We start from the raw sequence: 23,058 nt of genomic DNA on the forward strand, positions 1-23,058 counted from the left end.
TTTGTTTAGTCCATTTTGGTTCATTGTTATTTAAAGAGCAAGGGTTGATATTTTCTATTCTAAGAACTGAAATTGTAAGGAAGATGCATTAACACACACCACTGATGCTGAGATAATGACTCCCAGGCTGATGATAATCCAGTTCCTTTACACCAATAGACTCAGTAAGCCCTTCAAGACAGTACCCTGATATCAACAGCTTTATTGCCTGAGCAGAATGTATTCATAATTGGATGGAACAAAACAAAAGGATGTGAATCTTATTAAGAAGCTGTTTGGCTTTTAAATGATTTCCTGATGGTGAAAGCACGTCCTTAAATAAATTATGCTTTTAGACTGTAAATCTGGAATTTTCTTTGTATTTGTTTTTTTGGCACTCATGGAAAGCTGGTATGGTTTCCGATGGTACACGGGACTAACCAGATGAAGAGACAGCAATAAATTTGTCACAGATGTTTTTTCTGCTTGGTTCAAAAGAATGCTCTGTATCCTTATGTTTGTACAATTATTGTTGTGTAATGTTACGAAAATACAAAATTGATGGGCAGGAAAAGCCATGTTAGTCCAGCAAGTCTGCCCCATCCATGATGCTTAGAGCAACATGACTAGTCACTTCTTCCTTTCCCCTGTCGCATACTTCCCATCTACACCACAAGATCAATTAAACTTCTGCATTAATCATCTCACATGAAGAATGACTCTTGGAGAAGTACCAGAAGGCACCATGGGATTGTATTCCAGTAAAAGGAAGAAAGAAAGACACGTCTTTCCCGACCAGTTTAGATATTGTTGTAATCATATCAAAGGCAGCCCCTCAGAATCGAGGAAGACTTGCTTCCACTCTAAAAATGAGTCCTTAGGTAATTGAACAGTCCAACCACAGTCCCTGTCACAGGTGGGACAGACAATCATTTAGGGAAAGGTTGGGTGGGACTGGTTTGCCACACGAATTGCGCATAACAAGGTCACACAAACAACAATGAGATAATGACCAAATAATCTGTTTTTAGGTGTTAGTTGGGGGATGAATAGTGGACAGAAAACTGGGGAGAACTCCCCCGCTCTTCTTCAATATAATGCTGTGGGATCTTTTACGTCTCTTCCAAAAGACTGCACCTCTGGCAGTGCACCGGGTTAGAGGGTGGATGTGCAGGGAAGTAGACAACGAGAGTGAGCCAATGGTGAAGTGTAGCTATAGAGAAATTATTAAGCAGTCAATTCATGAGTTGCCGCACTGGTTAACAAATTGGTTGTTTAATGAGTTGCCACTTCAACTTGTGGTTGTGGTTGGTTACAATTAGTATTGTCAGGCTTAATCTGCACCAAGCGTGTGCATAGCTGTTCGTAGCCGGGCTAGAGGGTGTTGTTTTAAAGTTTAAGTCAATATTTCTGGTTGAGGAAGGGAGGCAGGGTATGAGTTGAGGGCAGTGGCTGAAAGACAGAGTCTTTATTGAGATGGTGATTTTAACTTGTGTTGACTAGTGATAGTGGAGTGGCAACCTAAATTTGGTGCCCAAATCTCTAGAGGTAGGCTTGAACCCCAAACCTTCTGACTCTGAGGCGAGAGTGCTAACCACTGAGCTACGGCTGACACTGTGGAGAACTAGCTGCTGTTTTTTTAAATCCCCTTTTGTACTGGTCTGTTGCACTGGGGGCCTTGGTCTCGCCCATTTGCCAGGATTGTAAACTCAGCTGTGAAGAATTGCGGGCACATTTCACAATGCCGTGCACCACAAGCACCAGTACATGTGCAATCGTTAAGGGTTTTGCGATTAACTTAGTGAATGCTGCCTTGAGAATAACAAAAGCAACGTAAACCTCTCGAACATCTGTGACTGCTAGCCTTCCTCGTAAGTTTTGTGGTACATGGAGTGACTGTGGAACTTGTTAAGGGAGACATCTGTTCCACGCCAACATATGTCCAAAGTTATTGTTCAGAGTTAATTTTCAGTGGGTTTTGAAATGTTGCCAAGTTCCGTCCCAGCACAAAGAGGGATACGGTTTCCAAGACATGTTGGTGCTAAATAAGAGATGATTTTTGGGTTTCTTTTTTGTGACTGAAATGTAAATCATCTGAATTGCTCTGCTTTTCCATTGTCCCCTGCTGAGTGCAGAATATCCTCCCTTCCCCCTGAAGTCTACCGGCAGTGTAGTTCAGAACCCGAGCAGGTACCAGTTTTGATTTTCAGTTAACCTCCATGGCCACTTGAGAGACATTCTCATTTATTGCTTGGATTTATTTTTCTCTCTCTTCCTGTGGGTGGTCCATCCCTTTCAATGCATTAGATTACACTGGGAATCCATTTCTCAATGTCTCAATGTCAAACTCAGTTGGTTCCTTGCATTAACAGTCGTACTCATGTGTTCCAAAAATTCTTGTTTGAATGCCAATGAAAGGAAAAATTATCTGGAAGATAAATGTGAGTTAGCCTCCCACTTCGATTCCCAAATTTGACTCTGCACTAAGAAGAAGCTAATTTTATTGACTTAGGCCAATTTTGTAAATTCATTCATGTGGTATGACAAGGCTGGAGTTTTTCCTATACGTATTAACGTTTCCTACATTACAACAGTGGCTACACTTAAAAAGTACTTCATTGGTTGTGAAGCACTTTGGGATGTCCTGAGATCATGAAAGGCACTATAGCAATGCAAGTCTTCCTTTTATTTGCTCATCCCTAGTTTCCCTTGAGAAGGTAGTGGTGAGCCACTACCTTGAACCACTGCAGTCATGTGGTGAAGGTACTCCCACCCATGCTCCCTTTTTTTTTGGTGCATGGCCCCTTTAAGGGGCAGCGTGGTTCATTCAAAATACCACGTGTGCACAATTCCTATTTAAAAGCCGGTGAGCCGGATGCGCAGGAACTGTAGAGCGTTGCGTGGCAGTGCAGTCACGCAGCTTAAAAGAGAATATTGAATCCCACAGTGCTGTCAGGTAAGGAGTACCAGGATTTTGACCCAGCGACGAATAAGTTCATGATGGCTGAAGATAAACGTTTATTTCGATTGGAGTTGTTTGGTTCTGCAGTGGTGTAATGTCCAGGTCAACTCTGTCTTCAGTTGACTCACTGTCATCAATGCTATGGCCAGGAGAAAAGGAAAAGCAACAGTACTTTCTTCATGTGTACATAAACCCCTGATCGTGTTTCTGCCTAATCTATACCAGGTGTGCTATTTTCTAGTAAATTTTCTAATCAAACTCCAAGCGATTGCATGAAAATCGTCAATGAATATATGCTGCAAAAAAAACCCAAAGGGCTAGATTTTCAGCTGACTTGTGCCTCATTTAGCACCTCGGTGGGATGCAAAAATGATTCTTTTGGGGCGTGAAATGAGATGCATAAGATTTTTCGCCCGGGCGGAACTTTTGCCAATGGTTTCGCGGCAGCACTAAATCTTACCGCCCCACCGTTGCTTTGACCGTTAGGATGACGTAAATTATAGTGCATCGCTGCGCTAGAACCCCGGGCGGAACTTTCGAGCATTTTGCCCAATTTAGCGTCTGCCCAAGAACCTGCTCAGAAAAAACAGTCGGACCCAGGGCGCACCAGGTGCGAACGGCGCCATGTTGAAAACGGAGGAGAAAGTCGCAATTGTGAATAATTAAAAGGATTGGGAGACAAACACTGCATTACTGCCTACTTTTTATTGTGGTTTATGTGAGTTTATAGTTTGTTTTATAAAGGGCATTTAAGGACACTTTAAAAGATGGGGGCCATACTAGGTCGGGAGCCAGTAATCCTGGCTGCTATATTCATATGGCTTCAAGTTGGAAGAAGACTTATTGTTGATCATTTGCAATGTAATCGAAGAGGTCCCAGTCATGTGGGGAGGAGGCCTTACCCCCCACGAGTTTACAGGGAACATCGCTCATATCTCCAGCTCTCTGAGGCACAGTGCGTTAGAAGGCTGTGCTTCTGAAAAGAGCTGGAACAGAGATATGCCAGCTCCTATAGGCAGACCTACAGCCTACCAGCGGCAACAGAGCTGTACTGCCCGTCGAGGTGAAGGTGATTATGGCTTTTGCCTTCGATGCCTCTGGCTCCTTTCAGGCATCAGCGGGCGACATATGCTCCATCTCGCAGCACGCTACACATTGCTGCATTCGCCAGGTGATTAATGCACTGTATGCATGCAGAATGGACTTCATAAATTTCCCAATGACCAGGGAGACCCAAAATGAGAGGGCTGTAGGTGTTGGACGATTTGCTGGCTTCCCCAAGGTTCAGGGTGCCCTTGACTGTACGCACATCACCCTGTGAGCACCTTTACAGAACGCAGAGGTTTTCTGAAACTGAAAGGGATTCCACTCTATGAACGTACAGATCATCTGCGACCATACTCAGCGCATCATGGCAGTCAATGCCCAATATCCAGGGAGCTTCCATGATGCTTTCATCTTGCGTGAGAGCAGTGTCTCACGCATGTTCCAGCATCAACCACAAGGCCAGAGCTGGATGCTCGGGGCAAAGGTTACGGCCTCGCCACCTGGCTCATGACCCCACTCCGGAACCCTCAGACAGAAGCCGAGCATTGCTATAATGAGAGCCATACAGCCACACGCAACATCGTCGAACAGACAATTGGAGTGCTCAAGCAGCGCTTCCGATGCCTGGACTGCTCTGGAGGCTGCCTAAAACACTCCCCTCAACAGGTCTCTGAGTTCATTGTGGTGTGCTAAATGCTGCACAACTTAGCCATCATGAGGGTACAGGAATTGCCAATGGGGATTGCAGGACCACCTCAGGAGAAAGGGGGGAGGAGGAGGAAGACGAGGCAGAGGAGCCTGGCGAGGAACCCATGCTACCACCACAACCACAGGGGAGGCATCGTGGAGATGTTACCGCTGTAAAAGCCTTACATTGGCAGTTCATAATTGAATGCTTTGCTTGAAGAGTGAACACACGTTTGACCGTTGCCTGGATACTCTATCCCACCATGTTGACTGCTCCCCCTCTTATTCTGCAAATGAGCCACTGCACAGAAATGGTTAAGGTGAACAAAAAAATGTATTAAACATTGCAACATTGTAAACTTTGCAACCTTCATTGTGAAACTTTAATAAAAATTAAATAATTAGCTGCATCCAGCAAAGTGATCATTCAACAACATTATCAACAACACAATCCAGTGTGATACTTTAACATAATCTGTAACATAATGATGCTGTAACATTAAACATACGATGCGTCCAGCATCAGCAACATAATTTAGCAACATAATATGCTGCCCACTATTTTTTCCCACTGGCTTTTGCCCCCTTCCCCTCACCACCTTCCCTTGCCTGCTGCTCCTACCCAAAGTGACACCAAGATGGTGTGCAGCAAGGCTGCCAGAGCTCTGCTGTCTTGGCGGGGAGAGACAATGGAGATGCCGTCTGGGGATGACATGGAAGGCCCTGTTTCTGACTGGCGAGCCTCTTCATCAGCATCGCCAGTCACAGGTGGTTTGGGTTTGGGTGTGACAATGGGGAACGCAGAGTATGGCGGGAGGGTTTATAAGAACATAAGAAATAGGAGCAGGAGAAGGCCATACGGCCCCTCGAGCCTGCTCCACCATTTAAATACGATCATGGCTGATCCGATCATAGACTCAGTCCACTTCCTTGCCCGATCTCCATAACCCCTTATGCATCACCTGCCCAAGCTGAAGCAGAGCTTGTGCCTGTAATGTACCATATTCCGCAAGGGTTCATGCCACGCTCTCCGGGACTCCACTATCACTGTTGGAGGCCACCAGCCTTGTGTGGGCATTGATGGCCTCGCAGTTATCACGGCTGACACTGACAATCTGCGACCCTACCTCCGTAATGGTTGCTTTCAGACTGTCGATGCTTGCAGGAATCCTACCCAAGACATCAAGGAGCTGACGGCTGACCTGGATGCTCTCCCATGTCCAGTTCCACATCTGCCTGTATGTCAGCAGTCCGACTTTGCTGACTCACCCTCCAAGAGATGGCCTGCGAGTTTCAACCCAGCACTACGTTGCTGCACGCCATTGGTCCCAGGAGTCGCGGAATCGTCAAACCCTGAGAACCTCACGTCGTCCTCAGAGGAGCAGAGTGCTGATGGTGGATCAGGGGTTGAATGATGCTGCACCAGAGTCAGCTCATCTGTACCCTCCTTTTCCTCCTCCTCCAGACGATAGCCTGACGTGGAGCGGTCCCTTGAGGGATGCTGCACCTGTGACTGGTCATGTGGAAGTAGAAAGCAACAGATGAGTGGTTAGCAGCAGGGGAGGGGGCAGGGTGACATGGGGAAGGTCACATAACACAGGCTCATTTGAAGACCGCCGCTACTCCATTATATCTAGTCCAATGACATTGCCCCAACCCAGCCCAGGGAGTGTGCAGGACGTACCCTCAGTATCCGAAATGGGGTCAGCACCCCCAGTGGCAGCTACATAACTTGTGACGCCTATGATGCCTGCCACTCTGTCCTTGATGTCCGTGAGTGGCAGGATCTGAGGTGGACCGCTGCGTGTGTGCAACTGCTCGCGGCGATTATGAGACTTAGAAACATAGAAAATAGGTGCAGGAGTAGGCCATTCAGCCTTCGAGCCTGCACCACCATTCAATAAGATCCTGGCTGATCATTCAACTCAGTACCCCTTTGCTGCTTTCTCTCCATACCCCTTGATCCCTTTAACAGCCATATCTAACTCACTCTTGAATATATCCAATGAACTGGCATCAACAACTCTCTGCGGTAGAGAATTCCACAAGTTAACAACTCTCTGAGTGAAGAAGTTTCTCGTCATCTCGGTCCTAAATGGCTTTCCCCTTATCCTTAGACTGTGTCCCCTGGTTCTGGACTTCCCCAACATCGGGAACATTCTTCCCACAACTAACCTGTCCAGTCCCGTCAGAATTTTATATATTTCTGTGAGATCCTCTCTCATCCTTCTGAACTCCAGTGAATACAGGCCCAGTCGATCCAGTCTCTCCTCATATGTCAGTCCCGCCATCCCGGGAATCAGTCTGGTGAACCTTCGCTGCACTCCCTCAATAGTAAGAATGTCCTTCCTCAGATTAGGAGACCAAAACTGAACACAATTTTCCAGGTGAGACCTCACCAAGACCCTGTACAACTGCATTAAGACCTCCCTGCTCCTATACTCAAATCCCCTAGCTATGAAGGCCAACATACCATTTGCCTTCTTCACTGCCTGCTATACCTGCATGCCAACTTTCAATGACTGATGTACCATGACACCTGTTGTGTATCTGTAAAGCATGCACTCCCATGTTCCGCCACCAGGGAGCGCATCTCCTGAAGTCCCAAGGATCTCAGCATCACTTGGGAGCACTGTATATAAGCCGGCCCCGAAGGCTTGTTACTCACTCTGGAGTGTCTTAATAAAAACTGAGGTCACTGACACTTTAACCTCTGTGTACAGTCTCATCTGTGTTAAGAACGCAACAACACCCAGGTCTCGTTGCACCTCCCCTTTTCCTAATCTGCTGCCATTCAGATAATATTCTGCCTTCATGTTTTTGCCAACAAAGTGGATAACCTTACATTTATCTACATTATACTGCATCTGCCATGCATTTTCCCATTCACCTAACCTATCCAAGTCACCCTGCAGCCTCTTAGCATTCTCATCTGAGCTCACATCGCCACACAGCTGAGTGTCACCTGCAAACTTGGAGATATTACACTCAATTCCTTCATCTAAATCATTAATATATATTGTAAATAGCTGGGGTCGCAGCACTGAGCCCTGCGGCACTCCACTAGTCACTGCCTGCCATTCTGAAAAGGACCCGTTTATCCCAACTCTCTGCTTCCTGTCTGCCAACCAATTCTCTATCCACGTCAGTACATTACCCCCAATACCATGTGCTTTACTTTTGCACAACAATCTCTTATGTGGGACCTTGTCAAAAGCCTTTTGAAAGTCCAAATACGCCACATCCACTGGTTCTCCCTTGTCCACTCTACCAGTTACATCCTCAAAAAATTCTGGAAGATTTGTCAAGCATGATATCCCTTTCATAAATCCATGCTGACTTGGACCGATCCTTCATAGAAACATAGAAATTAGATGCAGGAGCAGGCCATTCAGCCCTTCGAATGCACCCCATTCAATAAGATCATGGCTGATCATTCAACCTCAGTACCCCTTTCCTGCTTTCTCTCCATACCCCTTGATCCCTTCAGCCGTAAGGGCCATATCTAACTCCCTCTTGAATATATCTAACGAACTGGCCTCAACAATTTTTTGCGGTAGATAATTCCACAGATTAACCACTCTGAGTGAAGAAGTTTCTCCTCATCTCATTTCTAAATGGCTTATCCCTTATTCTTCGACTGTGACCCCTGGTCCTGGAACTCCCCAGCAACGGGAACATTCTTTCTGCCTCTAACCTGTCCAATCCCGTCAGAATTTTATATGTTTCTATGAGATCCCCTCTCATTCTTCGAAACTCCAGTGGATACAAGCCCAGTTGTTTCATTCTCTCCTCATATGTCAGTCCCGCCATCCCAGGAATCAATCTGGTGAACCTTCGCTGTACTCCCTCAATAGCAAGAATGTCCTTCCTCAGATTAGGAGACCCAAAACTGAACACAATATTCCAGGTGTGGCCTCACCAAAGCTCTGTCCAACAGCAGTAAGACCTCCCTGCTCCTATACTCAAATCCTCTCGCTATGAAGGCCAACATGCTATTTGCCGCCTTCACTGCCTGCTGTAACTGCATGCCCAACTTCAATGACTGATGTAGCATGACACCCAGGTCTCGTTGCACCTCCCCTTTTCCTAATCTGTCACCATTCAGATAATATTCTGTCTTCCTGTTTTTGCCACCAAAGTGGATAACCTCACATTTATCCACTTTATACTGCATCTGCCATGCATTTGCCCACTCACCTAACCTGTCCAAATCACTCTGCAGTCTCTTAGCATCCTCCTCACAGCTCACACTGCCACCCAGCTTAGTGTCATCTGCAAACTTGGAGATGTTACATTCAATTCCTTCATCTAAATCATTGATGTATATTGTAAATAGCTGGGGTCCCAGCACTGAATCCTGCGGCATCCCACTGGTCACTGCCTGCCATTCTGAAAAGGACCTGTTATTCCGACTCTCTGCTTCCTGTCTGCCAACCAGTTCTCTATCCACATCAATACATTATCCCAATCCCATGTGCTTTAATTTGTTACACTAATCTCTTGTGTGGGACCTTGTCAAAAGCCTTTTGAAAGTCCAAATACACCACATCTACTGGTTCTCCCTTGTCCACTCTACTAGTTACATCCTCAGAAAATTCAAGAAGATTTGTCAAGCATGATTTCCCTTTCATAAATCCATACTGACTTGGACCGATCCTGTCACTGCTTTCCAAATGCACTGCTATTTCATCTTTAATAATTGATTCCAACATTTTCCCCACTACTGATGTCAGGCTAACCAGTCTATAATTACCCGCTTTCTCTCTCCCTCCTTTTTTTAAAAAAAAGTCGTGTTACATTAGCTACCCTCCAGTCCATAGGAACTGATCCAGAGTCGATAGACTGTTAGAAAATGATTACCAATGCATCCACTATTTCCAGGGCCACTTCCTTAAGAATTCTGGGATGCAGACTATCAGGCCCTGGGGATTTATCGGCCTTTAATCCCATCAATTTCCCTAACACAATTTCCTGACTAATAAGGATTTCCTTCAGTTCCTTCTTTTCGCTAGACCCTCGGCCCCCTAGTATTTCCGGAAGGTTATTTGTGTCTTCCTCAGTGAAGACAGAACCAACTGTTCAATTGGTCTGCCATTTCTTTGTTCCCCATTATAAATTCACCTGATTCTGACTGCAAGGGACCTACGTTTGTCTTCACTAATCTTTTTCTCTTCACATATCTATAGAAGCTTTTGCAGTCAGTTTTTATGTTCCCAGCAAGCTTCCTCTCATACACTCTTTTCCCCATGCTAATTAAACCCTTTGTCCTCCTCTGCTGAATTATAAAATTCTCCCAGTCCTCAGGTTTGCTCTTTTTCTGGCCAATTTATATGCCTTTTCCTTGGATTTAGAACTATCCTTAATTTCCTTTGTTAGCCACGGCTGAATCACCTTCTATTGTGTTCCTAACACAGGTGAGGCTGCACACAGGGAGATTAAAGTAACAGTGACCTCAGTCTTTAATAAGATACTCCAGAGTGAAGAATGGGCCTTTGGGGCCGGCTTATATACAGTGCTCCCAAGGGATGCTGGGATTCCTTGGGACTTCAGGCGATGTGCTCCCTGGTGACGGAACATGGGACTGCATGCTTTACAGATGCACAACACCTTCCCCGTTTTATTTTTACTCCAGACAGGGATGTACATTTGTTGAAGTTCATCCACGTGATCTTTAAATGTTTGCCATTGCCTATCCACCGTCAACCCTTTAAGTATCATTCGTCAGTCTATTCTAGCCAATTCACGTCTCATACCATCGAAGTTACCTTTCCTTAAGTTCAGGAACCTAGTCTGTGAATTAACTGTGTCACTCTCCATCTTAATAACTAATTTACCATATTATGTTCACTCTTTTTCAAGAGGCCTCGTACAGCAAGATTGCTAGTTAGTCCTTTCTCATTACACATCAGCCAGCCTAGGATGGCCAGCCCCTCTAGTTGGTTCCTCGACATATTGGTCTCGAAAACCATCCCTAATACATTCCAGGAAATCCTCCTCCACTGCATTGCTACCAGTTTGGTTCGTCCAATCAATATGTAGATTAAAGTCGCCCATGATAATTGCTGTACCTTTATTGCACACATCCCTTATTTCTTGTTTGATGCTGTCCCCAACCTCACTACTACTGTTTGGTGGTCTGTACACAACTCCCACTCGCGTTTTCTGCCCCTTGTTATTCCGTAGCTCCACTCATACCGATTCCACATCATCCAAGCTAATGTCCTTCCTTACTGTTGCGTTAATTTCCTCTTTAACCAGCAACGCCACCCCACCTCCTTTTCCTTTCTGTCTATCCTTCCTGAATGTTGAAATACCCCTGGATGCTGAATTCCCAGCCTTGGTCACGCAGGAGCCATGACTCCGTGATGCCAATTACATCACATCTATTATCTGCGCAGTTAATTCGTCCACCTTATTATGAATACTCCTTGCATTGAGACACAGAGCCTTCAGGCTTGTCTTTTTAACACACTTTGCCCCTTTAGAATTTTGCTGTAATGTGGCCCTTTTTGCTTTTTGCCTTGGGTTTCTCTGCCCTCCACTTTTACTTTTCTCTTTTTATCTTTTGCTTCTGCCCCCATTCTACTTCCCTCTGTCTCTCTGCATAGGTTCCCGTCAACCTGCCATATTAGTCTTGGCCTGCAAAGATGAAAATGGGAATGTTACAAGAGGGTCCATCTGCTCTTGTGGCATAGATAGTCACCAACGCACTTATACCATGCTGTCTGAATGAAATAGAGTCCTCTGTTTAATGGCCTTGCACATTGCACGTGGTTCAGCAGGAGGACATCGAAGTGGGGAGCCATCTTATGAGATATCAGAAAGCAATCTTAATAATGTGTAAAGATATTCATGGCAAATAGGGTGCCGAACTAAGCCTATCTGTGTCATGCATTTTAGGAGGCAACCCACAGAGTGCTGAGAGACACCAGCAGCATGAGAACAAATAGTGTCTCAGATTTATAATGGAAGTAATGAAGGAATGCATGAATGAAAATGGTACTCACTCTGACGACCTTTGTCAGATCATTAAATTTCTTTCGGCACTGTGTGCCAGTCCTGACCACAGTGTCTGAGGTAGAGACCTCCTCAGCGATTTCCTTGCAAATCATGTTAAAAATCTATGACAGTGGTCTAGATCCACCCCTACAATGTAACTCCTGCCATCTTCTTTCCACAGCCCCACTAGAGCTTCAGTACCTCATGGCTGAATTGCCTGGCACACTTTCTAGAATCGTTGTCCTCCATGATCAAAATCCAAATGAAAAATGGCTGATTCAGCCCCGGTTGTACCGCGCATGTGCACGGCCGCGCCCTGCGTTAGCTTTTGTGACTGGAGACCAGACCAGAAGCATGGGAAGGAAATAATTTTTTTTTTAACTTGCGCATGCGCAGAACAGCTGGTTTTCTCTTTTGGTGCTGGAACTTTTGGCTCCGGCGCGCACAATCTGTGGTGCAATGCCGGAGTTAACGCTAATGCTCCACGTGAACTTTCATTTGGCGAAAGTTCCTTGCTCTGGCGCTAACCTTAACCCAGTGCTAAATTTTTGACTCCACCGCAAATTGCACCCGGAAATGGGGGAAACCGCAAAATGCCGAAAATCCAGCCCAAGTATGAAAACATCTTTGAGCTTTGGGGTATCTGTATTTTTATATTAGATACTATAAAATAATGAATCTGTGATCAGATAATGTAGCTGATATAGCCATGTTGTAATTCTTCCAGTTTTTCATTACTCACTTAAGTTTTCATCACGTTTCTTACATTTTTTGGTAGTCGGGTGGGAGGCGATAGTTTCTTCTGGGAGTTATTCTAAAACTAGTGAGACTGCCCATGCGATACCAGAGTGCAAATGTGAGTGAGCCTTTTGTCTCGCTGACTTGTGCGCCCCTTCTTATCCAAACTCTGCCAACTCCTTCATTCCCGACATCCCGTTTGTATTGCGCACTCCCATGCCAGCACAACTATTACTCAATAATTCTGTCTTTCATCCTCACTTACTCCCTTCCCACTCTTCACTTTTTTGTTTCACTCATTCTTTCTCTCTCTATCCCCCCTTTCATCCTTATTTTTTCTATCGATTTCTTTCCATCCTCCCACTCCCCCCTCGCCTCCCCTCTCATCTCCCCCTCCCCCCTTGCCTCCCCCTCCCCCCTTGCCTCCCCCTCCCCCCTTGCCTCCCCCTTATCCCTCCCCTCTCGCCTCCCCCTTATCCCTCCCCTCTCGCCTTCCCCTTATCCCTCACTCGCCTCCCCTTATCCCTCCCTCGCCTCCCCCTTCTCCCTCCCTCGCCTCCCGCTTATCCCTCCCTCGCCTCCCCCTTTTCCCTCCCTCGCCTCCCCCTTCTCCCTCCCTCGCCTCCCGCTTATCCCTCCCTCGCTTCCCACTTATCCCTCCCTCGCCTCCCCCTTATCCCTCGCTTCCCCCTTATCCCTCGCCTCCCCCTTATCCCGCGCCTCCCCTTATCCCTCGCCTTCCCCTTATCCCTCCCTCGCCTCCCCCTTATCCCTCCCTCGCCTCCCCCTTATCCCTCGCCTCCCCCTTATCCCTCGCCTCCCCCTTATCCCTCGCCTCCCCCTTATCCCTCGCCTCCCCTTATCCCTCGCCTCCCCCTTATCCCTCGCCTCCCCCTTATCCCTCGCCTCCCCCTTATCCCTCGCCTCCCCCTTATCCCTCGCCTCCCCCTTATCCCTCGCCTCCCCCTTATCCCTCACCTCCCCCTTATCCCTCGCCTCCCCCTTATCCCTCGCCTCCCCCTTATCCCTCGCCTCCCCCTTATCCCTCGCCTCCCCCTTATCCCTCGCCTCCCCCTTATCCCTCGCTTCCCCCTTATCCCTCGCCTCCCCCTTATCCCGCGCCTCCCCTTATCCCTCGCCTCCCCCTTATCCCTCCCTCGCCTCCCCCTTATCCCTCCCTCGCCTCCCCCTTATCCCTCCCTCGCCTCCCCCTTATCCCTCGCCTCCCCCTTATCCCTCGCCTCCCCCTTATCCCTCGCCTCCCCCTTATCCCTCGCCTCCCCCTTATCCCTCGCCTCCCCCTTATCCCTCGCCTCCCCCTTATCCCTCGCCTCCCCTTATCCCTCGCCTCCCCCTTATCCCTCGCCTCCCCCTTATCCCTCGCCTCCCCCTTATCCCTCGCCTCCCCCTTATCCCTCGCCTCCCCCTTATCCCTCGCCTCTCCCTTATCCCTCGCCTCCCCCTTATCCCTCGCCTCCCCCTTATCCCTCGCCTCCCCCTTATCCCTCGCCTCCCCCTTATCCCTCGCCTCTCCCTTATCCCTCGCCTCTCCCTTATCCTTCGCCTCTCCCTTATCCCTCGCCTCTCCCTTAACGCTCTCCTCCCCTTCCCCCTCGCCTCCTGTATCCTCGCTCACCTCCCTCTCCGCCCTCGTCTCCCTCTCCGCCCTCGTCTCCCTCTCCCCCTCCCCCTCTCCCCCCCTTCTCCCTCGCTTCCCCCTTCTCCCCTCGCTTCTCCCTTCTCCCCTCGCTTCCCCCTTCTCCCCTCGCTTCCCCCTTCTCCCCTCGCTTCCCCCTTCTCCCCTTGCTTCCCCCTTCCCGTCACCTTCTGCTCCCCCCCTTGCCTCCTCCCTTCCCCCTCGCCTCCTCGTTTCCCCCTCACCTCCTCCTTTCCCCCTCGCCTCCTCCTTTCCCCCTCGCCTCCTCCTTTCCCCCTCGCCTCCTCCCTTCCCCCTCGCCTCCTCCCTTCCCCCTCGCCTCCTCCCTTCCCCCTCGCCTCCTCCCTTCCCCCTCGCCTCCTCCCTTCCCCCTCGCCTCCTCCCTTCCCCCTCGCCTCCTCCCTTCCCCCTCGCCTCCTCCCTTCCCCCTCGCCTCTCCCCGCTTCCCCCTCGCCTCTCCCCGCTTCCCCTCGCCTCCCACCCACCTTACCCCGTTCCTCCCCTTTCCCTCTTCTCTCCTCCCCTCTTCCCCCTCTCCTCCCCCTTCCCACTTCCCACTTTCCCCCCCCCCCCATCTCCCCTCTACTCCCCTTCCCCCTTCTCTCCTCCTCTCCCTCCCCTCCTATTCCCCCTTCTACCTCCAGGCTCCCCCTCACCTGCTGCTATCCCCTCCCCCTCCCCCTTTCCCCCCTTCCCACTCGCCTCCCCTTCCCCATGGCCTCCCCTCACCTCCCCCCCTTCCCTCTCTCCCACCCTTCCCCTTCCCCTTATCTCCCCTCTCCTCCCCTTCCCCCCCTCCTCTCTCCTCCCCTTTCCTCCCCTTCCCCCTCTCCTCCCCTTCCCCCTTGCCTCCTATTCCTCCTCGCCTCCCCCTTCCCCCTCGCTCTCCCGTCTCCCCCTTTTCCTACCCTTTCCTATTCGCCTCCCCTTTTCCCCTCGGCCTCCCCCTCGCCGCCACCTTCTCCATCCCCTCCGCCCTCCCCCTCTCCTCCCCTTCCCCCTCTCCCCTCCCCTCCCCGTTCTCCCTCCCCGGCTCCTTCCCCCTCGCCTCACGCTCCCTCCTCGCCTCACGCTCCCTCCTCGCCTCATGCTCCCCCCCTCGCCTCACGCTCCCCCTCGCCTCACGCTCCCCCCTCGCCTCACGCTCCCCCCTCGCCTCACGCTCCCCCCTCGCCTCACGCTCCCCCCTCGCCTCACGCTCCCCCCTCGCCTCATGCTCTATCCTCGCCTCACGCTCCCCCCTCGCCTCATGCTCCCCCCTTCCCCCGCCTTCCCCTTTCCCCTTCCCCCTTCCCCCCCTTCCCTCTCTTCCCCTTCCCCCACTCACCTCCCGCTCCCCTCACACCTCCCCCTCCCCTTCCCCCTTGCCTCCCGCCTTCCCCTCGCCTCCCCCCTGCCTATTCCCCCTTCCCCATAACCCCTTCCCCATACCTCCATAGCCCCTCGACCTTCTCCTCCTTTTCCCTCTTCCCCCTCTCCTCCCCCTTTGCCCCTCCCCTCTACTCACCTTCCCCCTCCCCTCTCCTCACCTTACCCCTCCCCTCTCCTCCCGTTCTCCCTCTTCCCTCATCTTTCCCCTTCCCCCACTCCCCTCATCTCCCCTTCCCCACCCCCCTCACCTCTTCCCCCTTCCCCTTCACCACTCCCCCTCTCCACTCTCCTCCCCCTTCCGCCTCCCCATTCCCCCTTGACTTCCACTTTCCCCTCTCCCCTCTACTCCCCTTCCCCCCTTCTCTCCCCCTCTCCCTCCCCTCCTTTCCTCCTTCCCCCTCCACGCTTGCCTATCCCTCACCTCCTGCTAACCCCCTCCCCTCCACCCTTCCCCTTCCCGCTCTCCTCCCCCTCACCAAACCCTCCTCCCCCTCACCAACCCCTCCTCCCCCTCACCAACCCCTCCACTCTCGCCCCTCTCCTCCCCCTTCCCCCTCGCCTCCCCTCGCTTCCCCCTCTCCTACCCTCCACCCCTTCCCCCCCTACCCTCCACCCCTTCCCCCCCTCGCCCCCACCCTCCTCCCCTTGCCCCCCTTTCCCCCACTCCCCTCTCCCTCGTCTCCCGCTCCCCCCTCACCTCCTCCTTCCCCCCCCGCCTTCCCCTCGTCCCCCTCGCCTACCCTCTGCCCCCTCGCCTACCCTCTGCCCTTCCCCTTCCACTTTTGCACCCTGCCTTCCCCTTTTTCCTCCTCCCTTCCCTCCGCCCACCCCCTTTCCCCTCGCCTCCCGCCTTCCCCCTCGCCCCCCCCTCCACTTCCCCCTCCCCCTGCTCCCCTTTTTCCACATCCCCTTCACTCCCCCCTTCTCACTCACCTCCCCCTTCCCCCTTGCCTCGCCTTTCCCCCTCACCCTCCCCCTCACCCTACCCCCTCACTTCCCTTTCCCCTTCACCCTCACTCCCCTCACCTCCCCCTCTCCCCTCTCCTCCATTTTCTCCTCCCCTTCCCCCACTTCCCTCACCTTCCCCTCGCCTTCCGTTCCCACCTCACCTACCCCTTCCCCCTCGTCTCAACCCTTCTGCCTCCCCATTTCCCCCTCCCCCTTGACTCCCCCTCCCCCCTCTCCTCCCGTCCCCTCCCCCTCTCCTCCCCCTTCCCACTCCCCTCTCCTCCCGTTCTCCCTGTCCCTTCATCTTTACCCTTCCCCCACTCCCCTCACCTCCCCATCCCCCCCCTCGCCTCCCGCACCACCCTCGCCCTCCTCCCTTCCCCCTCACCTCCCCTCTTCCCCGTCACCTCTCTCCTCCAATCTCCTCCCCCTTCCGCCTCCTCATTCCCCCTCGATTTTCCTCCCCCCTCCTCATTCCCCCTCGATTTTCCTCCCCCCTCGCCTTCCTCCCCCTTCATTTCCCCTCTACTCCCCTTCCCCCTTCTCTCCTCCTCTCCCTCCCCTCCTATTCCCCCTTCTACCTCCAGGCTCCCCCTCACCTCCTGCTATCCCCTCCACTCTCCCCCTTTCCCCCTTCCCACTCGCCTCCCTTTCCCCATGGCCTCCTCTCGCCTCCCCCTTCCCTCTCTCCCACCCTTCCCCTTCCCCTCCTCTTCCCTCTCCCCTCTCCTCCCCTTCTCCCCCTGTCCCCTCTCCTCCCCTTCCCCCTTGCCTCCTCTTCCTCCTCGCCTCCCCCTTGCTTTCCCCTCTCCCCCTTTTCCAACCTTTCCTATTCGCCTCCCCTTTCCCCCTCAGCCTCCCCCTCGCCGCCCCCTTCTCCCTCCCCTCCGCCCTCCTCCTCTCCTCCCCTTCCCCCTCTCCCCTCCCCTCCCCGTTCTCCCTCCCTGACTCCTTCCCCCTCGCCTCACGCTCCCTCCTCGCCTCACGCTCCCCCCTCGCCTCACGCTCCCCTTTCCCCCGCCTTCTCCTTCCCCCCCTTCCGCACCTCTCTTCCCCTTCCACCACTCACCTCCCGCTCCCCTCTCACCTCCCCCTCCCCTTCCCCCTCGACTCCCCTCTGCCCTCTCCCCTTCCACTTTTGACTCCTCCCTTCCCCCTCACCCACCCCATTTCCCCTTGCCTCCCCCCTTCCCCTCGCCTCCCGCCTGCCCATTCCCCATTCCCCCTTCCCCCTTCCCCATTCCCCCTTCCCCATTCCCCCTTCCCCATTCCCCCTTCCCCATACCCCCTCCCCCATTCCCCATACCACCTCCCCCATAGCCCCTCGCCCTTCTCCTCCCCTTACCTCTTCCCCCTCTCCTCCCCCTTCGCCCCTCCCCTCTACTCACCTTCCCCCTTCCCTCTACTCACCTTCCCCCTCCCCTCTCCTCTCCTTACCCCTCCCCTCTCCTCCCGTTCTCCCTCTCCCCTCATCTTTCCCCTTCCCCCACTCCCCTCAACTCCCCTTCCCCACCCCCTCGCCTCTCCCCCTTCCCCGTCACCACTCCCCCTCTCCACTCTCCTCCCCCTTCCGCCTCCCCATTCCCTCTTGACTTCCCCTTCCCCCTCTCCCCTCTACTCCCCTTCCCCCTTCTCTCCCCCTCTCCCTCCCCTCCTTTCCTCCTTCCCCTCCACGCTTTCCTATCCCTCACCTCCTGCTAACCCCCTCCCCTCCCCTCTTCCCTCTCTCCTCCCCCTCACCAACCCCTCCTCCCCCTCAATAAATCCCTCCTCCCCCTCACCAACCCCTCCCCTCTCGCCCCCCCTTCCCCCTCACCCCTCTCCTCCCCCTTCACCCCTCGCCCCCCTTCCCTCACTCCCCTCTCTCTCGTCTCCCGCTCCCCTCTCACCTCCTCCTTCCCCCCACGCCTCCCCTCGTCCCCCCGCCTCCCCTCGTCCCCCTCGCCTACCCTCTGCCCCCTCGCCTACCCTCTGCCCTTCCCCTTCCACTTTTGCACCCTGCCTTCCCCTTTTACCTCCTCCCTTCCCTCCGCCCACCCCCTTTCCCCTCGCCCCCCTTCACTTCCCCCTCCCCCCTGCTCCCCTTTTTCCACCTCGCCCCCCCCTCCACTTCCCCCTCCCCCCTGCTCCCCTTTTTCCACCTCCCCTTTTTCCACCTCCCCTTCCCTCCCCCTAACCCCTCGCCTCCCCCTTCCCACTCACTTCCTCCTTCCCCCTTGCCTCGCCTTTCCCCCCTCACCCTCCCCCTTCCCCCTCACCCTCACTCCCCTCACCTCCCCCTCTCCCCTCTCCTCTAATTTCTCCTCCCCTTCCCCCACTCCCCTCACCTCCCCCTCCCCCTCGCCTCCCGTTCACCCCTCACCTACCCCTTCCCCCTCGTCTCAACCCTTCTGCCTCCCCATTCCCCCTCCCCCTTGACTCCCCCTCCCCCCCCCTCTCCTCCCGTCCCCTCCCCTTCTCCTCCCCTTTCCCACTCCCCTCTCCTCCCGTTCTCCCTGTCCCTTCACCTTTCCTCTTCCCCACTCCCCTCACTCCCCATCTCCCCCCTCGCCCTCCTCCCTTCCCCCTCACCTCCCCTCTTCCCCGTCACCTCTCTCCTCCAATCTCCTCCCCCTTCCGCCTCCTCATTCCCCCTCGATTTTCCTCCCCCCTCGCCTCCCATCCCCTTCCCTCTTCCCCCTCTCCTCCCCCTTCCCCCCCTCTCCCCTCTACTACCCTTCCCCCATTCTCTCCCTCCTCTCCCTCTCCTCCCTTTCCCCCTCCCCCCTCCAGGCTCGCCTCCCTCTCACCTCCTGCTACCGCCTTCCCTTCCCCCTCGCCTCCCCTTTGCTCTCTTCTCCTCCCCCCCGCATCCCCCTCCCCTCTCTCCCCCCCATCTCCTCCTCCTACCCTTCCCCCCTTCCCCCTCTCTTCTCCTTCCCCCTCTACCCTCTCCTACCCCTTTTTCCCACTTCCCTCTCCTCCCACTTCCCCCTCTTCTCTCTCCTCCCCCTCCCCCCACCTCCCCCACTCCCCCTCGCCTCCCTTTCCCCCTCACCTCGCCCCTCGCCTCCCTCTCACCTCGCCCCTGCCTCCTCCCGTTCACCCTTTGCTTCCCGCTCCCCCTCGCCTTCCCCCTCGCCTTCCCCCTCGCCTTCCCCCTCGCCTTCCCCCTCCTCTCCCCATCTCCTCTCCCCTCTCCCCATCTCCTTTCCCCTCCTCCCTCTCCCCCCTCTCCTCCCTGGACCCCCCTCATTTCACCTCCCCCCTTTACCCCTCCCCTCACCTCCCCCCTTCAACCTCCCCCTTCCCCCTCACCTCCCCCTTCCCCCTCGCCTCCCCTATCCTCCCCCTTCCCCCTCGCCTCCCCATTCCCCCTCGCCTCCCCTCTCTCCTCGCCTCCCCCTCTCTCCTCGCCTCCCCCCTCTCCTCGCCTCCCCCTCTCTCCTCGCCTCCCCCCTCTCCTCGCCTCCCCTTCCCTCATCCCCACCTCCCCTTCCACCATCCCCTCCCGCTTCCCCCTTGCCTTCCGCTCCACCCTCGCCTCCCCTCTTCCCCCTCCCCTCCCTCTTCACCCTCGCCTCCTGCTCATCTACCCCTCCCTGCTCTCTTCCCCTCCCCGTTCTCTTTTCCCTTCCCTCTCACTCTCTAACCCAACTCTCGACCCCTCGAACTCTATCTCAAACCCCCCCCTCCACCCTCCAATGTTGCTTTTCCCCTCCACATACTCTTTATTCCCCACCCTCCTGCTCTTTTCCATCTTCCCCTCTGCCTCTTCTCCTATTCAGCCATATGATCCGTCCAAGAATTTTGTAGAAATCAGCTAGCTAAGTGAATCAATCAGCAAGTTTCAGAGAGGAAAAATAACTTGCTATATTTCCCGTGTATATGAATGAGCATTGTGGAGGAGGGAATGAAGATTTAGATAAGGGAGTATAGACTGCATTGTGATGACTGTAAAGGAAAGTAATTGACATTTATTTGAGTGGCATTTTTATCTCCATCTTCTCAATTTCTGTGTGGAACTTCGATTACAGCAGAGCAACTTTAGAGAAAGGAGATGGTGGAATATTACAAGAGTTTAAAAAGTTATATCTAACTGAATACATTTTGGGGAAGTTAGTATAAAGTTTAAATGCATTTACTATAATTACTGTTGTTATTTGTTGGTAATAATTTGCAGATTTAATTCAGATAAAATTTCAGTGATTGTTTAACCTTCAGTGAGAACATCATTGCACAGTGACTGGACAGAGCTTCTTGGCTATTCATTGTCTTTTTTACAACAGAGAAGGGGCAAATAAAATTACAACTGTTCCCAATGTTAAATTACCATAGAATTGATTATATTTGGGCATTACAAACTTTGAGGGAGCAGAGCTCTCATTTAGGCAGGAAATTAAAAATTGCACTATACATTTGGTTTAGTCCTGCCATATTTTCAATGGCCAAATGCCTCTGCGAAGAATGTCAATAACCTTACCAGAGATTTAAACTGTTCTTCAGAATACATCAACTTAATTAAAACGTGTGTATGCGATGTGTCTATGGTGCACAAAGCATGCTGACTGTCTCAAATTTCACATTCACTCAAAAACAACCAATCAGAATTTGGTTCATTTGCCATGAAGGAGCTCCGAGTAGAGCACTTGCTTTGGGAGCCTCGTGTCTGACGTGCGGACTATGTGGCCTGCCCAGCGGAGCTGATCGAGTGTGGTCAGTGCTTCAATGCTGGGGATGTTGGCCTGAGTGAGGATGCTGATGTTGGTGCGCCTGTCCTCCCAGGGGATTTGTAGGATCTTGCGGAGACATCGTTGGTGGTATTTCTCCAGCAACTTGAGATGTCTACTGTACATGGTCCATGTCTCTGAGCCATACAGGAGGGCAGGTATTACTACAGCTCTGTAGACCATGAGCTTGGTGGCAGTTTTGCGGGCATGGTCTTCAAACTCTCTTTTCCTAAGGCGAACGAAGGCTGCACTGGCACACTGGAGGCGGTGTTGGATCTTGTCGTCAATGCCTGCCCTTGTTGAGATATGGGAAGTGGTCCACGGTATCCAGGGCTGTGCCGTGGAACTTGATGACTCGGGGGAAGTGCTGTATGGTGAGGACAAGTACTGCACTGGAAGTGTTAGTGTAGATTTTTGTGCTCAAGTCTCTAGAGTGGGACTTGAACCCACAACTTTCTGACTTAGAGGCACAAGTGCTACCCATTGAGCTGCGGCTGACAACTAGTTGGGTTACTGAGCTGAATTCTGAACTATTCTGCGCTGAATTCCCTTAAGCATTCCAACTTGCAAAGTGCAGTTAGTTGGTCATGTTTCATAAAAACAAAATAAAGCAATTATTTGTATTTTTGGGAAAAAATAAGGTGCCTGATCTTGGGGGCTGCATGTTGTGACACCACTATTCCTAGCTAAAATTGAGATGTTTGGGTAATTCCCCCATCAATTATACCTGGAGACTGCACAGCTGTAAGGGATTGGTTTTAGACGAATAATGTGTATGTAACATCCTCCACTCACTCCATTTAGTTGGAGAAATAATTTATCTGGAGACTTTGCTGCAGTTTCAGTCATGAGGTCTGTTTGCTGTAGTTCGTAGAGACATTTTAAATAGACTCTGTAGACTGTTTGCTGCAGCGCACTGTTTAAATAGACTCTGTTTTCTGAATAAATAGATGTTGTTTGCTGTAAAATAGACTGTTTCCTGTGTGTCCTGCTGTAAGTCCTGCCCTGCTTCCAATTCATTGGTTAAAACAGTGGTGTCAATGGAGACACTGGATTTTAGGTCACACATGTGCAACATCGTATTTTTTTTCCTCCAAGCAGACTCCATGGGTAAAGATGTGGGCCCCATGCTGGGTTTGAAGAAGTCTAGCTCTCTTGAGAGTTTGCAAACAGCTGTTGCTGAGGTCAGGAAGAACGAGCTCCCCTTCCACAGACCCCGGCCTCACATGGTCCGAGGCCGGGGTTGCAACGAGAGCTTCAGAGCTGCAATTGACAAGTCCTATGATGGACCAGAAATTCCAGACGATGGTAAGTATTCTGTTACGCATGTTATTTTTTTTCAATGGTTTGAACGTTTTATTATAGGCTGGTTTCACATTGTAGAAAAAGAATCTGAGTATTTTTCCTCCTCTATGTTTTCTCTTGGCCTCTTCACAGTCCATGATGCCAGCTGAGTTTGTTAGTATTTGGTACCCAAATTAACAGGGAGGTACTAGACCATTTTGCCACCTTTCTAGTTTCTTTACTTGAACATCAAATCTGACTGTTAACTCTCTGTCAGATGTATCTTGTCTACCTTTGAGGTGTAAGATTGTAGTCTAGAAACTCCTCAATATATGAACACTAACACCTTGGGTCAATAAATTCTCTTTATTCCTAAATTGTGATAGCGAATTAGTTTTGTAGTTAGTGAGAGCCACAGCATATGTTTCTGTACCTACTTCCCATTACACTTAGGAACATATTCAGCCCCTCGATCCTGTTCTGTCATTCAATTAGATCATGGCTGATGTATATATTAATTCCATTTACATGGCTTGGTTCCATATCTCTTAATACCCTTACCTAACAAAAATCTAACATGCTCAGTTTTGAAATGTTCAATTGACCCCCAGTCTCAACAGCTTTTTGTTGGAGAGAGTTCCAGATTTCCAGATGCTCTTGACCTCATCCTCTCA

General features: G+C 51.9%; 1 protein-coding gene across 4 annotated transcripts in view; it reads left to right on the forward strand.

The window, feature by feature from the left end:
- The window catches only part of LOC139260068 (partitioning defective 3 homolog B-like), a 1,396,127-nt gene that overhangs the window by 822,541 nt on the left and 550,528 nt on the right, over positions 1-23,058 (forward strand). For all 4 annotated transcript variants that reach the window (XM_070876196.1, XM_070876197.1, XM_070876199.1 and 1 more), the window contains one exon: positions 22,202-22,408. In XM_070876196.1, coding sequence (XP_070732297.1) covers positions 22,202-22,408 — 207 coding nt within the window. The remainder of the gene's footprint in view (positions 1-22,201; positions 22,409-23,058) is intronic.

The sequence above is a fragment of the Pristiophorus japonicus genome, chromosome 3 (genome assembly GCF_044704955.1).
Source record: "Pristiophorus japonicus isolate sPriJap1 chromosome 3, sPriJap1.hap1, whole genome shotgun sequence".
Taxonomy (NCBI): domain Eukaryota; kingdom Metazoa; phylum Chordata; class Chondrichthyes; family Pristiophoridae; genus Pristiophorus; species Pristiophorus japonicus.